Source organism: Physeter macrocephalus, chromosome 9 (genome assembly GCF_002837175.3).
Source record: "Physeter macrocephalus isolate SW-GA chromosome 9, ASM283717v5, whole genome shotgun sequence".
Taxonomy (NCBI): Eukaryota; Metazoa; Chordata; class Mammalia; order Artiodactyla; family Physeteridae; genus Physeter; species Physeter macrocephalus.
The window spans coordinates 98615078-98632105 of NC_041222.1; the positions used below are offsets into that span (position 1 = coordinate 98615078).

Below are 17028 nucleotides of genomic sequence, written 5' to 3' on the forward strand. Positions count from 1 at the left end.
AGAAATGATTACTACAATAAGGTTAACTCTGTCCTGTCACATAATTATCTTTTTGTGTGGTAATAACTTTTAAGATCTCCTCTCTTAACAGCTTTCAAGTATATAATACAGCATCGTTAATTACAGTCACAATGCTGTACATTAGATCCCTAGAACTTATTCATCTTATAGCTGGACATTTGTATCTCCCCATTTCCCCACCTCCTCTCCTAGCCCCGGCAACCACCATTCTACTCTATCTTTGAGTTCAGCTCTTTTATAGATTCTACATGAGTGAGAATATATAGTGCTTGTCTGACTTATTTCATTTAGCATAATGCCCTTAAGGTCCCATCCATGTTGTTATAAAAGATGGGAATTCCTTCTTTTTTATGGCTGAATAATATTCCATTGTGTATGTGTATGGTAATGATTTGTGATGTTGAACACCTTATCATGTACCTTTTGGCCCATTCGTATGTCTTTGGAAAAGTGTATATTCAAGTCCTGTGCCCACTTTTTTTGCTATTGATTTGTATGAGTTCCTGATAGATTTTGGCTCTTAACCCCTTATCAGATAGTTTGCAAACGTTTTCTCCCATTTGGTTGCCTTTTCATTTTGCTGGTTTCCTTTGCTGTGCAGAAGCTTTTGAGTTTGATGTAGTCCCAGTTGTTTATTTTCCTCTTGTTGCTTGTGCTTTTGGTGTCATAGCCAAAAAACTGTTGCCAAGACCAATGTCAAGGAGCTTTCCCCCTACATTTTCTTCCAGTAGTTCTAGTTTTGGGTCTTAAACATTTAAGTCTTTCCTCCTTTTCAAGTTAATTTTTAGGAGTGGCGTAAGATATTTTATTCTTCTGTGCATGGTTATCCAATTTTCCCAACACCAGTTACTGACAAGACTGTCCTTCCCTGTCTTCTCGGCTCCCTTGTTGATATTAGTTGACTCTATATGTGTGGGTTTATTTCTGGGCCCTTGATTTTGTTCCATTGGCCTGTGTCTATTTTTGTGTCAGCACCATACTGTTTTGGTTATTATAGCTTTGTAATAAAGCTTAAAATCAGGAATTGTGCCTCCAGCTTTTGTTCTTCTTTCTCATGATTTTTTTTTTGGGGGGGGGTGCTATTCAGGGTCTTCTCTGGTTCCATACAAATTTGAGAGTTTTTTCTTCTGTGAAAAATGCAATTGGAATTTTGATAGGGATGGCATTGAATCTATAGATGATAAAATGCTTCTATGATGTGATTAAACCTAAAATGGGATCCAAGAACAGTGTTGGCTGCAGCCTCCTGCAAGATTAGACATGTTTGTTTGGCTCAGTTCTACATTGCCTATCTCCATAATTTAGTTGCGACTTCCGTCAGAACTGTAGTTGGTTATTTTTACCTCATCCTAGGTTTGAAAAAGAGTAAAGTTATTTACCCATAGTTCCACTGCAGTGAATTTGGGAACATCAGAGCTTTTCTACCTTCCCACAGTATGGCATGAAACAATGAGACAGCATTCAACTTTCCTCATGGCTGTAGGGGAAAATCTGGACTTGGGCCAAAGGAAAGTAGCTCCTTTTCCTCACCAGTTCGCTTGGCCGTAGGGGAAAAACTGGACTTGGGCCAAAGGAAAGTAGCTCCCTTTCCTCACCAGTTCGCTTGGCTCACATGAATATATGATCATACAGCTTTGGAGGTTTCTTCACTCTCATTTCTGTTGATAACTTCACTGTACAGGCAAACCTCATTTTATTGTGCTTTGCAGATATTGCTTTTTAATTTTATTTTTTACAAATTGAAGGTTTGTGGCAACCCTGCGTCAAGTAAGTCTATCAGTGCCATTTTCCCAGCAGCATTATTTTAAAATTAAGGTCTGTACACTTTTAAAAAAAAATAATGCTATTGCACATTTGATTGACTACAGTATAAACATAATTTTTATATGCACTGGGAAATGAAAAAATTCATGTGACTTGCTTTATTGTGATAATGTGCTTTATTGTTGTGGTCTGGAACCAAACCAGCAATATCCCCAAGGTACGTCTATAGTTTGGAAAAGCCAACTTCTGCCTTTATAGGACAACGGTGAGGCCCAAAGGCTTCAAGCTCTCCAGGGGTCAAGACGACAAATAGTTGTTACCATTACTTAAAAAGAAATGGACAATATGCCTCAAGTCCCTTCCCCAGCTCCTGATCTCTGATGTTCACACACGACGTTAAGGTAAGGCAGAAGCCACTTAACTGGTGATGGGTTTTGGGGAAAGTTAATTGCTGTACCTTAGTTTCCTCATCCAGCGCCTCGACTGTGGCCCTGTGGAGAGATGCCCCTGAACCAGGAGCACCCAGCTAGGCCACACCAGATTTCTGACCCACAGAAGCAGTGAGATAATAAATGTTTGCTATTTTAGCCACTAAATTTTGGGCTAATTTGCTACACAGCAGTAGATGTACTACTTTGCAGAAAGATCAAAAGAAATAAGAAAATCAGGTCCCTCCTCACTGTTTTTAATGGTTTTTCAATTATTATTTAATCATTAGGCGTTTGTTGGGCTTGAGTAGAAATTTTTCTAAATGTCAGTCTCTTTCCCAGATTGGTATGAATAGTCAGCGGGCTGCATTTCCAAATAACAAAGCCACTATGGGTGGTATAATTCTAGCACTGACAGCAGGTTCCACCATTTCTTCTGGGTCTTCTATTCACCAACCTGGTTTGGTATCCAAATACCTGAACTCTAGGTAGAGTTATTTGTAACTGCTCTCTCCTAATACTTGGGAGGGCCAGCTCTAGATTTCTCTGCTCTAACAAATGATTCTTTGCTTCTTCTGTCTCTGGCTTCTGCCATGAAGTAGGTGGTAACGACAATTAAAACTGTCATAATTTCTTATTTCCTGCACATCAGTTTATGGACTGTGTGCCTCTTTAGTAACCACCTCTCAAGCACCTCTCATTGATCCCCTGGGATTAATCAAGCCCTTAACAGAAATCCAACTTGGACAAATCCAAGTCATTCCTGGACGTATCATTGTTGGAACATTTAAGTAAAATAACCATTTTGATTTTTCTTCCTATCTCATACTGCTTTTGCATTTTTCAAGATGTTAAGAAAACTTTAAAAAACTGATTTCTCTCAAGTTTTATTAGGAAGTATGCCTACATGTGCTGCATATTTACAATTCTCCTACTAAAAACAAAACTAAATTTTCATAACCATGGCACGTCCGTCTCTTGTAATGTTAATCCTCTCCCGCAGTTTATTCTGTAGACACACCCGAGGCCCCTCGATTAGAATGATCTGCACATTGGGAAACGAGACCGGTTGAAGCATTCCTGGGCCCAAGGCTGGCAAAGTTGGAGATGGCAAAAATGAAGTTGCCTTTTTCCTCCTCTCATGAAGAACTGCTTCCCACTGACATGTCCATTCCAGAGACAGAACTGACAGCCAACTCTCCATGAAACCTGAGGAAGTAGCTCTATAGTGTTATAGTTCTTGGGTCACTAAAGCCCTTTGTGATGCTTTGCTGCTGGCCAGGTTGGACTGACTTCCGACTGAATTTCAACTGGTCTGAAAAGATGGTAAGCGTCTACTTCCACTGCTGGCCACTTCTAAGACTTGTATGCTACTCCCCACATTTTAATACTTGCAAAATTGGCATGTGTGTTACAACCGATGCTATCTCAGAGTTGATGTAAATACCTGTTTTAAGCAATTCCATTATTTCAAACAAACAGGCGTCTTGAGTTTACTGCTCAGCAGAATGTGGAGAATCCTGATCGTCTGTGGGAGAGGCAGTGGTGAGCGGAGGCTGAGTAGGGCCTGAGATGCTGGTTCAGGCCCTTCCCCAGAAGGTCAAGGTTGGTGTCAGCGCTCTGTGCTGGTGTTTCTCATACTGACACAGCTCAGATGAAGTTAAGCACCCGTTCGTACAATATAAGAAATATACTAATGCACACACCAAACTAAAATTTGCTGTGGTGTTTTCTACGTTCAGTTCTCTATATTTTCATATTTCATTTCAGATACTAAATGGCTGTATAAATTGTAGGTTCAACAGAACACAGCTACTTCTATAAAAAATAAAAGTTTTATTAACAAAACGAGCTCACATTGTAAAATACAGATAGATGGGTTCATTTTGCTAATTTTGGGGATCATATTTCTTATTAGGTACAGCACTGTAGACAATAAAACAAACTCAAAGACTAGTTCCCCTGCCCGAGGCCTGTGAAACCATGAAAAACAGGTCACAAGTCCTCATCTTTTTACCTCTCCTTCCACTATTAACCTCCTGGAAAGCTGCTGTAGCTCTCAGCCTTCTCCTCGGCTTGTTGCCTCACCTGCCTGGCTACCCGAGAGAGGCAGGACTGGGAAGAAGATGAGCCTGAAGGTTAAAGGGAAAGCTCTTGCCTGAAACAGTGCTAAGAAGCCAGACCGGGAGAGTCTGGCCATAACTCCTGAGAATGTCACTCAAGCCAGAGACCACCACCACAGAGACCTGCCAGGCTGCATGGCCTTCCTCCGCTGGGTGCTGGGCAGCCTCCGTGAAGGACTGCAGCAGGGTGTCAGGGAAGTGGAGATGGCTTTCGTGTTCCACTCAGAACTTCTGTAGGAATTTGAGGACAAGGTCCCGCAGCCGTACCCTGAGCATCTCGTCATTGTCGCAGATGATATGGGTCGAATCTTCCTCGATCTGGATGAGCGTCTCAGCTTCCTGTAGCAGGACGATATGGCCCTTGGCTGTGTCTTCCACCTTAATATCGCTGAAGCCATGCTGCTCCAAAAGAAAAGGGACAGGAGGATGGTGGGTGCTCTGAAAAGCCGGAGGATATTTCAGCAACTGAGAGTTCTAAAATCACACTTCCTAGAACTGGCTAAACTGAACATCCTAGAAACTGGCATCTTGGACACTCAGTACAATTCTACAGACTAATCACAGGCCCTACCTACAGCAACAGAATTCAAACCGAAGCCCCTAAACATGCAAAATCTCACGCAAAACACAGCAGAATTCCTACAACCTGCTTAAGCTTTTATCTGAGGAGCACATCTAAGCACCTGAGTTCAAGAGCCTGGGATGCCAGGCTGTTCCATACCAGCCTCCATACCACGCCTGTGGTCCCTGGTAAAACTCCATCCTGTCCCAGGAAACTGCCATTCTTCACAGCAAGATACCACTGACCTTTTGATGTGGCAGATCCCTCCCAAAGGAGAAGACAGATAAGGCAGCATGTCAAACACTTCTCCGGGGCCACCTCCAGTGCTAACTCAGAATTTTCTTACCCATCAGATGTCAAGTTGAGAAAGAAAAGAAGTGGAAAGAGGACTAATTTGCCTAAAAAGGACACAGGCTAGGTAATGAACGTGACCTAGGGACATGCTCCACACTTGGCTCTGGAAATCTCACGTGTAGTTCGGGGCGGCCACGGATATCCCTCCTGCAGAGGAGCGGGGGCAGAAGTGGTTGGGGGAGTAGCTAGGGTCGGGGCCTAGGGGTCAACTCCCGGGTGCCCAGGCAGAGCTAAACAAGGTCTTTCTGGGAAAGCAAGTTGTTTCAAGATTTTAAGAAACAAGTCAAGCGTGAGTCCTGTCAGCAGGGCCGGGGGCGCAGCACGGTCGGGAGGAAGCTGGTACTGGCGTGATCACGGCACATGGGGCTCCCTGGGGTAATTCCCACGGGGTGTCCCCATGTCACTAGGGGCCAGGAAGGCCACACAACTCGGGGAAAGCCCTCCCTTCAGGGAAAATTAAAGAACTACTGAAGAAAACAATTCCCAATAAAGAGAAAGCTTTTAAGATTTGAAAGAACCCAGTGACTGAGTTACTTAGTTTGGACAAAAGGCAGTAACTAGTTTAACAGAAGAAAGTCTCTTTTCCTGTAATGATCTACTATAGTTGCAGTTCTTCTTGCAAGAAGCAACACGAATAATATCATCTTTAGCCAATTCCTCCTCTTTTCTATCAAGGATTCTATAATTCTGATGCCAAAACGGGGATCTCTGAAGTCCTGTGACTAAAGCCAGAATTACAAAATCTTTTCAGGTTAAACTTTTTTCTTTTTACTTGTAGTCATGAAATCTGTGCCTCGCGGGGAGCAGCCAGCAGGGACAAGGGCCGGATGGCTGCTGAGCCAGTGCAGGGGCCGCCGTCCTCCACAGTGACTGCCTGCTTCTCTCTCCTCCCACCCGGTCTGGGAATCGCTGGCCCTGCTTCCTGAGTCCCTGGGGACCTGGCATCAGCGACCCCTGTGCCCCCAGTCTCGCACCTCCTCTGACCGGGCCATGCTAGCTCTGACGGCAAGGGGTCTTCTCGTAGGAAGGTGGGGCTCCAGAGGGGGCAGACCCTTCTTTCTCCTGGCCGTCCCCCTGCCCCATCTGTCACAGCTACGTCCTCGAAGAAAGAAAGGCCCCTCCTCGGTCTGGTTCCCGTGAGAAGTGGGGGTGGGGGGCAGCCTGGTGCTGGGGGGAAGGGGGGCCCGCTCTCCTCTAAGTCTCCACGGCTCTCGCCTGGTTCTGCCCCCGCTGTGACCGAGGAGCAAGCAGATGCTGCAGGGCCAGCAGCGCACACAGCGAACAGCCGCGCTCCCGGGAGCGGGGCCGCCGTGGGCAGAGCAGGACGGCGGTGCCTCGGAGGGCGCAACCCATCCGCTCACCTTCTCCAGCGTCTGCACGAACTGCTCCACGGGGATGGAGCCGCTCAGCAGAGGCTTCAAAACCTTGCAGTCTGGAATGTCGTCACTGGCCCGCTTTCTCTTCTTGCCGCCTGTGGGCTGGGCGGGCCTGGGAGGGGGCTGGGCGGGAGGAAAACAGGGATCTCGTCAAGAAGTCACCCGGGAGCCCGAGTGAAGCTACCCGGCCCGCGGGACCCGCTTCCTGGAAGGGCCCTGGGCCTGCGTTCAGGGTCACCATCAGCTGGGGCTCCAGCTGGATTTCCACATAATGCACACGAGCTAAAGCCAACTATCCGCATAGAATCGACACCTTATTCGGCAAAGATATCTTCCTTTTGTCAACATCTATTCTTAATTTTCAGTTGACTGAATTCAGTGCTGTCTGCATAAGGTCTTCATAACCCGTGTCGGTTATGAAGGGGCAGCAGGTGGGGCAGCAGCCCTGAAAACACTGGCTGTGGGGTGACACTGACTGGCTACAGTCCTTCTGTCAAGAAAATGAAGGGCAAAGAGACTGCCTCTAAGACAGTGATTGATAGTAAAGAGAACTTTGTGAGGATTAAATAAGACAACGGCCGGTAAGGCCCTGGCCCGGGGTCCAGCGCACTTTAAGTGGCCGCTATGGGCACATGATGCAGAGGAACAAGAGTGACACAGTCCAACCCTGAAGGGGGGTTTTCTCAGGGCGGTGAAGACAAGGGCCCAAAGAGCTGCCCCCAAGGCGCACACGTGCCATGAAGTGAGGCGGGAGGCGCCGGGGGGAGGGCCCCCACCTGCACGGGGTTCTTCCCGCAGGTCCGCTGTATTTCAGGGCCCTCGCCCTCCCCGGCAATACCTGGAGAACGTGCTTGTTATCTTTAGTGTGCAGCACGGCCGAGACGGTTGCCAAGGAAACGCCAGGCTTGATCTCCATGGGTACCAGCGAGTCCGCGAGCTGGGAGCAAACGGGTTTCAGTCAGGCTCCCTGTAAACTGGGGGGACGAGGGTGCTGCCACCGTGCTGTGCAGAGGCAGGGGCTAAAAGGCCACACTGGGTGGCAGTGCCACCCCCTGCATGGCTCAGGATTGGATGGTGATGCCCAGGGTCAGGGTCACCCTGGCCAGCAGGCCCGCAGCACCATGTGCCCCTGCCAGTCTGGTGGCACGGTACCAGACGTCAAATGTCCAAACAGCCTTTGGTGAACACCATTATTCGTTTTCTTTTGAATTTTTATTTACATCAGTGCAGTCTAAAATGACCAAATAACTTTAAGAAGTAAAAAACTTAAATCATTTAAAATCAAAAATACATCACACACACACACACACACACACACACACACACACACACAATCAACTGCGATGAAGAAAGGAGGTGAGAGAAGAGCAGACAGAGGAAAAGGGGGTGGTGGCAGCGGGTAAGCGGGCTGAGAAGAGGAAGAGAACTAGCCGACCCAGTGCTCTGAGGTACAATGTCTTTTGCGCTGACTCCAGAGTCACCCAGCACAGGCGTGTGCCACCACATGCTGGGACCTGGGTGCTGCCCCCTCTGCTGCCCCTTTCATTCGTCAGCTGCCACATCATGAAATGCCAACACCCCGCCAAGAGCTCACTGTGTGACCTGGCACAACCTCTATCCAGCTTGCAGGTCTCCTAACACTCTTGTGTACACACACACACACACACACACACACACACACACACACACACAGTTTCTCCTTACTCAAAATATACACCAAGTGCCGACTTCCCATGCCAGCCTCTGCCTCATCCTTGTCACCTCTCCAGGGGACTAGTGACAGGCAGGAAGGGTAGGGACAGCAGCATTTGGACAGAGTGAGCTGTCTAATTCCTGGGAATCTGACTTATCCCGAAGGTGAAGTACACAGCTTTTACCTGTGGGCCATCTCTTTTTCTAACACCAGAGTCTGATGTGTACCCGTTCTCTTCTGCAACTTCAGAGTCCCCTGACCCAGCCACCAGCAGTGACGTGTGATCTTATGAGAGGCCCTAACACTCAAGTTTAGTTGACTACTGTTCTTAAACGCATGCAGACCTCAACCTATCCAAGCCTCCTTTATAAAAAAAACAAATATGCAAGATGCCATTTATGTAAACATGAAGATCAGTATCAAATGGGCAGAGGGAGCAGGCGAGGATATTTGAAATGACTGGCAAATGGATGTGAGGACTATTTCATGAACCAAAAAATGGGGGGTTGGGGGGTGGCCAAGATGGCAGAGTAGGAGGACCCTGAGCTCACCTCCTCCATGGGCACTCCACAATTACAACAGTAGATATAGCAACCATAGATGAGAATGATCGGAAGACTAGCAGAAAATAATCTTCCACAACTAAAGATATGAAGGAGTCACAATGAGAAGGAGTGGGGCAGAGACACGGTAGAGTCAAGACCCACACACTTGGGTAGGTGACCTGGCGGCCCCACCTACCAGTGTTCCTGTGGTAGTCAGCTCTATCACAATGGAAGGGCCCATACAGCCCTCAAAGGGGGTGACCCTAGAGCATATATCTGGTGACCAGAGGGGTGTGTGCTGGGCCCCATAGGACGTCTCCTACAAAAGTCCAAATCTCCAAGATTGGGAAATGTAACCAACCTACCTAACACACAGAAAGAAAAACAGAATTAGGCAAAATGAGGAGACTGAGGAATATGTTACAAACAAAGGAATAAGATAAAACCCCAGAAGAACTGAGCAAAGGGGAGACAGGCAATCGACCTGCTAAGTTCAAGGTAATGATCATAAAGATGCTCAATGAACTTGGAAGAAGAATGGATGAACACAGTGAGGCGTTAGAAGTTTTTCATAAAGCATTAGAAAATATAAAGAACCAGAGCTGAAGAACACAGTAATTGAAACAAAAAATACACTGGAAGGAATCAAGAGTAGATTAGTTGACACAAAGGAACAGATCAGCACACTAGAAGACAGAGTAGTAGAAATCACCCAAGCTAAACAGAAAAAAGAAAACCGTTTAAGAGACTTCTGGGACAATATCAAGTGCACTAACATTTACATAATAGGGAACTTAAAAGGAGAATAGAGAAAGGGGCAGAGAACTGTTTGAAGAGATAATAACTGAAAACTTCCTTAACCTGGGAAACGAAACAGACATGCAGGCCCAGAGAGTCCCAAATAAGATGAACCCAAAGAGGTCCACACCAAGACATATTGTAATTGAAATGGCAAAAATTAAAGATGAAGAATCTTAAAAGCAGCAAGGGAAAAGCAACTAGTTACATACAAAGGAACTCCCATAAGACTATTAGCTAACTTTTCCAAAAGTACTACAAAAGCAACCAGAAAATAATTAAGAAAATGGCAGTAAGTACATACCTATAAAATAATGATTTTAAATGTAAATGGGCTGAATTTGCCACTCAAAAGACAAAGAATACTGAATGGATTAAAAAAATAACACCCATCTACATGTGGCCTACAAGAGACTCATTTCAGAAATAAGGACAGACACAGACTGAAGGTGAAGGGATGGAAAGAGATATTCTATGAAAAGAAAAACTATACTCAGACAAAATAGACTTTAAAACAAAGACTGTAATAAAAGAAGGGCATTACATAATGATAAAACAGGTCAGTCCAGCAAGAAGATGTAACATAAATGTATATGCACCTAACACAGAACCACCAAGATCTATAAAGCAAACATTAATGGACTTAAAGGGAGAAACCGAAAGCAATACAATAATATTAAGAGACTTTTAACACCGCACTCACATCACTGAATAGATCATCTAGACATAAAATCAATAACACATTAGACCAAATGATATATATATATATACACAATAACACATTAGACCAAATGAGATATATATATGTATATATATATATATATATATATATATATAAATAAATAAAACATTCCAGCCAAAAGCAGCAGAATATACATTCTTTTCAAGTGCACATGGAACATTCTCCATGATAGATCACATGCTAGGCCACTAAACAAGTCTCAGTAGATTTAAGAAGACTGAAATCATATCAAGCATCTTTTCCAACCACACTATGAAGCTAGAAATCAACTACATGAAAAAAACTTCAAAAAACACAAAACACAGGGAGGCTAAGCAATATGCTCCTCAACAACCAGTGCATCAATGAAGAAACCAAAGAAGAATTTCAAAAATACCTGGAGACAAATAAAAATGTAAACACAACGATTCAAAATCTATGGGAAGCAGCAAAGGCATTTCTAAGAGGGAAGCTTATTACAGTGAAACAAGCCTACCTCAGGAAACAAGAAAAATCTCAAACAAGCTAATCTTATCCCTACAGGAACTAGAAAAAGAAAAAACAACCAAAGTTAGCAGAAGAAATTCTAAAGCAATGAAACTAAGAGCTACTTCTTTGAAAAGAAAAACAAAATTGATATACCTTTAGTCAGAATCATCAAGAAAAGAGAGAGAGGGACCAAACAAAACCAGAAATGAAAGAGGGGAAGTTAAAACTGACACCACAGAAACACAAAGGATCATGAGATTACTATGAACAATTACAGGCCAATAAAATGGATAGACTGCTAGAAATGTACAATCTCCTAAGACTAAATCAGGAAGAAATAGAAAATATGAACAGACCGATTACCAGTAATGAAACTGAATCAGTAATAACAAACAAAAGTCCAGAACCAGCTGGCTTCGCTGGCGAATTCTACCAAAAATTTAAATCAGAGTTAACACTTATTCTTCTCAAACTATTCCAAAAAACTGAAGAGGAAGGAATGCCTCCAAACTCATTCTACAAGGCCAGCATCACCCTGATACCCAAACCAGACAAAGCACACAAAAAAGAAAATCTCAGGCCAATATCACTGATGAACATAAATGAAAAAAGTCTCAACAAAATATCAGCAAACCGAATTCAACAATACATTAAAAGGATCATATACCACGATCAAGTGGGATTTAGCCCAGGGACACAAGAATGGTTAAATATTCACGAAACAGTCAACATGATACACCACATTAACAAGCAGAAGAATAAAAATCACATGATCATCTTAATAGACTCAGAAAAAGCTTCTGACCAAATTCAACATCCAATCATGATAAAAAACTCTTAAGAAAGTGGGTATAGAGGGAACATACTAAATATAGGGCACATATATGTGCCATATATGACAAGCACACAGCTAACATCATACTCAATGGTGAAAAGCTGAAAGCATTTCCTCTAGGATAAGGAACAATACAAGGATGCCCACTCTCGACACTGTTATTCAACATATTACTGGAAGTCCTAGCCACAGCAATCAAAAAAGAAAAAAAAATAAAAGGAATCCAAATTGGAAAGGAAGAAGTAAAACCGTCACTGTTGGCAGATGACATGATACTATATATAGAAAATCTTAAAGACACAACCAAACTATTAGAACTAATAAATGAATTCAGTAAGGTTGCAGGATACAAAATCACTATACAGAAATCTGCTGCATTTCCATACACTATCAACAAACTATATGAAAGAGGAATTAGGAAAACAATCTCATTTACAACTGCATCAAAAAGAATAAAACACCATGGAATAAATCTAACCAAGGAGGTAAAAGACCTATACTTGGAAAATTCTAAGACACTGATGATGAAAGAAACTGATAACAACAGAAACAAATGGAAAAATATACTGTGCTCATGGATTGGAAGAATATTGTTAAAATAACCATACTTCCCAAGGCAATCTATAGATTCAATGGCAAACTCTATAAAAATACCAATAGCATTTTTTACAGAACTAGAACAAATAATTCTAAAATTTATATGGAAACAGAAAAAACACCAAATAGCCAAAACAATCTTGAGAAAGAAGAACAAAGCCCGAGGTATCACACTCCCTGAGTTTCAACTATACTACAAAGCTACAGTAATTAAAACAAAATGGCACTGGCACAAAAACAGACATATAGGTTAATGGAACAGAATAGAGAGCCCAGAAATAAACACATGCTTATATGGTCATTTACTCTATGATAAAGGAGGCAAGAATATACAATGGGGAAAAGACAGCCTCTTCAATAAATGTTATTGGGAAAACTGAACAACCACATGCAAAAGTCTCATGTCTCATACCATATTAAAAATAAACTCAAAATAGATTAGACTTAAATCTAAGACCTTAAACCACAAAACTCCTAGAAGAAAACATAGGCAATATGCTCTTTGATGGCAGTCTTTTATCAATTTTTTTTTTTTTGGATGTCTCCTCAGACAAGGGATTCAAAAGCAAAAATAAACAAATGTAACAACATCAAACAAAAAGCTTTTGCACAGTGAAGGATACTATCAACAATACAAAAAGGCTGCCTACTGAATGGGAGAAGATATTTGTAAACAATATATCAGATAGGGTTAATACCCCAACTATACAAAGAACTCATATAATTCAACATTAAAAAACCCCGAACAACCTGACTGAAAAATTGGCAGAAGACCTGAATAGGCATTTCCCAAAGACGACATACAGATAGCCAACAGACACATGAAAAGATGCTCAACATCACTAATCATCAGGCAAGTGGAAATTGAAACCATAATGAGGTATCACCTCATACCTGTCAGAACAGCTATTATCAAAAACACAACAAATAACAAGTGTTGGCAAGGATGTAGAGAAAAGGGAACACTTGTGCACTATTGGTGGGATTGTAAATTAGTGTAGCTCCTATGGAAAACAGTGTGGAGCTTCCTCGAAAAATTAAAAATAGAACTACCATATGATCCGGCAATTCCACTTCTGGGTATTTACCCAAAGAAAACAAAACACTAATTTGAAAAGATACATGCACCCCGATGTTCACTGTAGCAGTATTTACAATAGCCAAGATACGGAAGCAACCTAAGTGTCCACTGACAGATGAATGGATAAAGAAGATGTGGTGTGTACATGTACGTGTGTGTGTGTGAGGGGATGAGTGAAATAGGTAAGAGAGATTGATTCACAGGGATGAAATGTACATTACAGGAAATATAGTCAGGAATATTATAATAAATTCACATGGTAACAGATGGTAACTAGACTTAGTGTGGTGATCATTTTGTAATGTACAGAAATATTAAATCACTATGTTGTGCACCAGGAACTAACACAGCAGTAGGTCAATTATACTTCAATTTAAAAAAAAAAAAAAGAAAGGGATAAAAAGAGAAAACATATGAAACCAGTGTGAAATGTTCCCACGGAGACGCGTGTGTGCTCTGAGCTCCTGACAATGCCCATCCATAAGTATTCTTTTCCTTCCTACACTGTATTGTTCCCATCAAAGGATCAAAGGTTAGGTTGTCTGGCAGAACTTTAAAGCCACAGAATTGGCTTGGGAGGTTTGCAGATAGCACTGTGGGAACCAAGCAGGTGAGAGACTCTCCCTGGGCAGCCCCAGGAATAAATTCTCTCTCCAAGAAGACTCTCTGAAGTGGCAGCTCTGCCACAAGGGAAGTCTACCTAGAGCCCACAAGACGACCCAGCCAGACACCTCTGGGAAGGAGGATGCATCCACCTGCCACCCCAGAAATAGAATTTTTCTATTAGCGCACGCCCATCAGGACTGACGTCAGCTCTCCCACTTTGCACCTACAGGGACAAAGAGGGAGGATTTACAAGGAAGCTGCAGAGGACACACTTTCATTTGGGGGAGAAACAAGCATCCATTAGTAGTAGCAAAACCTAAAGAACAGCAGCAGATTTTAACCCCTTCATGTCCCACATGCATTTCCCAGGCAAAACCAAATGATACTTTTAGTTCTATATCTACATTCCACATACAAAGATTTATGTAAAAGAATGTTTCTGAAAGTATTATTTATAGTTTGAAAAAGCAGAAATAATAAATGTCCACCAGTAAAGGAACAGTTAAATTACAATGCATTTATGATAGACCATTATATACCTAAGATGCTTTTGAAATATCTTTAATGACAATACACTGTTACTTTACAAAGATATTATACGAGGTATAATTCAAACACACACACACACACAGAGTGAACACACAAAGCAAATACAAAAAAAGTTGGACAGTAATTACGTCTGGTATTGGGATTAGGACTGATTTTTTTTGTCTTTATCCTTTTTATCCCCCTTATTTTCCAAGTTTTCTAGAATGAACAAGCTTATTTTTATTGAAAAATGAATCTTACGACAGAGTCATAAACATAAAAGCTTGAGAAGCCTGAGGGGCCTTAAAAACAAAAGAAGACCATCCAGAGCACTGCTTCTCAGGTGGTGGCAGAGACCGCTGTGGCTCCGGAGGCTCTTTTGCAGCATCGAGGTCAATATGATTGTCATTAATAATAAGAGGTTTTGCCTTTTCACTCTCATTCTCTCACAAGGGTTCACTAGAATTTTCTAGAGGCTAAATGACATGTATATCACAACAGACTGAAAGCAAAAGGGGACAGGAGAATCCAGCCATCTTCAACAGGCAGACGTTAAAGAGATTTGCAAACATAAAACAATGCCCTTCTTCTATCTTTTTTTTTTTGAAACATTTTCCAAAAAAGACCTTTTAGGGACTTCCTTGGCAGCTCAGTAGTTAAGAATCAGCCTGCCAATGCAGGGGACACGGGTTTGGTCCCTGATCTGGGAAGATCCCACATGCCGTAGAGCAACTAAGCCTGCGAGCCACAACTACTGAGCCCACGTGCTGCAACTACTGAAGCCCATGCATCCAGAGCCCGTGCTTCACAACAAAGAGAAGGCAACGCAATGAGAAGCCCATGCACTGCAACGAAGAGTACCCCCCGCTCTCCGCCACTATAGAGAAAGCCTGTGCGCAGCAATGAAGACCCGATGCAGCCAAAAATAAATGAAAATTAAAAAAAAATCTTTTAGTTATGTTAATGTCTAATGGGTTTATATTATTTTTATTTAATAATTCATTAATTATTCATTTAAGAATTAAATATTTTTAAAATGTCTTAGTTTTAACTTCTATTATAGCAAATATCAAGATATAACCCACATACACAAAAGCTCTCTGGGGTTCTAATTTTTTTTTTTTTTTTTTTTGCAGTACATGGGCCTCTCACTGTTGTGGCCTCTCCCGTTGCGGAGCACAGGCTCCAGACTCACAGGCTCAGCGGCCATGGCTCACGGGCCTAGCGGCTCTGCGGCATGTGGGATCTTCCCGGACAGGGGCACGAACCCGTGTCCCCTGCATCGGCAGGCGGACTCTCAACCACTGCGCCACCAGGGAAGCCCTGGGGTTCTAATTTTTAAGAAGTCTTGAGACCAGAAAGTTTGAGGACTGCTGGCTTAGAGTACTGGAATCTAACCCTAAGCCTTCAAGCCCAGCCACTGTAAGTAAGACCGTGGCCAGAAGGTAAATACCAGACAAAAATAACGCAAAGGGCTTCCCTGGTGGCGCAGTGGTTGCGCGTCCGCCTGCCGATGCAGGGGAACCGGGTTCGCGCCCCGGTCTGGGAAGATCCCACATGCCGCGGAGGGGCTGGGCCCGTGAGCCATGGCCGCTGAGCCTGCGCGTCCGGAGCCTGTGCTCCGCAACGGGAGAGGCCACAACAGAGGGAGGCCCGCATACCACAAAAAAAAAAAAAAAAAAAAAAAAAATAACGCAAAGACACTGGGTCAGAGCCTTTCACTTTGAGATGAGCAAAATGCAGAGAAAATGAAAAGCACAATCATAAAAACACATTAAACAACCAAAATAACTAGAAGTGGGGATGGTTAGTGCCACTTCTTTGCTACAAACCACAAAACAAAAACTTGGCCCCTTTTTGGAGGGGAACTTGCTTTCATCTCTCCCTCCCAACCAAAAAAAAAAAAAAAAAAGAGAAAAAAAAATCCATCATCAACGCAAAACTACTAAAACGAAACAAAAAATTCTAACACAGGCCATATTAACCTGATGGGTTAGGCAACTGGAAGTCTAAAGCAAAGAGCAATTATTTCAACGTTCTAACAGGAGGCTTCAGGAGGCCAGCTGGTCAAAAAGAGCTCTGGCCGACCTGCAGGAAGACGGAGGTGGTCCCCCAGAGACCGGCAGTGACACACAGGTGGGCGTGGGGCAGGTCTCAGGGTCAAGGCTGCCGGTCTACTCCCATTAGACTTGAGGGAGGAGCTTCACGAAAGACAGAACTGCGTGCTGTGCACTCCCCAAAGCCAATCCCTTCCTTCTCTGGCTCAGTGTCAGAAGGCATAAAAGAGGTAGATTTATCTTTTATTTTGGTAATTTAAAATGGGAACAGACAAGCTTAACGTGGACTGTTTAATCACGGTGAGGATAAACTTGGGCATGGGAAATGCCAGAAGCTTATTAGTAAGACTGTTTCTTTGTAGATGGCTAGTAATTTTGTTTTTGTCTTTAAAAACTCAACATTCTCCCTTCTTTTTGCCTTTTGTATTGAAAACTGGCACATATGAAATA

At 43.0% G+C, this 17028-nt stretch overlaps 1 protein-coding gene across 3 annotated transcripts in view; it reads right to left on the reverse strand.

Moving 5' to 3' along the window:
• Nucleotides 1–3533: 3533 nt before the first annotated feature.
• Nucleotides 3534–17028, reverse strand: part of INTS9 (integrator complex subunit 9) — a 112421-nt gene continuing 98926 nt past the window's right edge. For 2 of the 3 annotated variants that reach the window (XM_007115107.3, XM_007115108.4), the window contains 3 exons: nucleotides 7467–7565; nucleotides 6614–6751; nucleotides 4030–4735 (listed from right to left, as the gene is read on the reverse strand). In XM_007115107.3, coding sequence (XP_007115169.1) covers nucleotides 4559–4735; nucleotides 6614–6751; nucleotides 7467–7565 — 414 coding nt within the window. In that variant the 3' untranslated portion in view covers nucleotides 4030–4558. Of the gene's footprint in view, nucleotides 3742–4029; nucleotides 4775–6613; nucleotides 6752–7466; nucleotides 7566–17028 lie in introns of those variants that run through there. The other variant, XM_028494225.1, reaches the window with a different exon arrangement.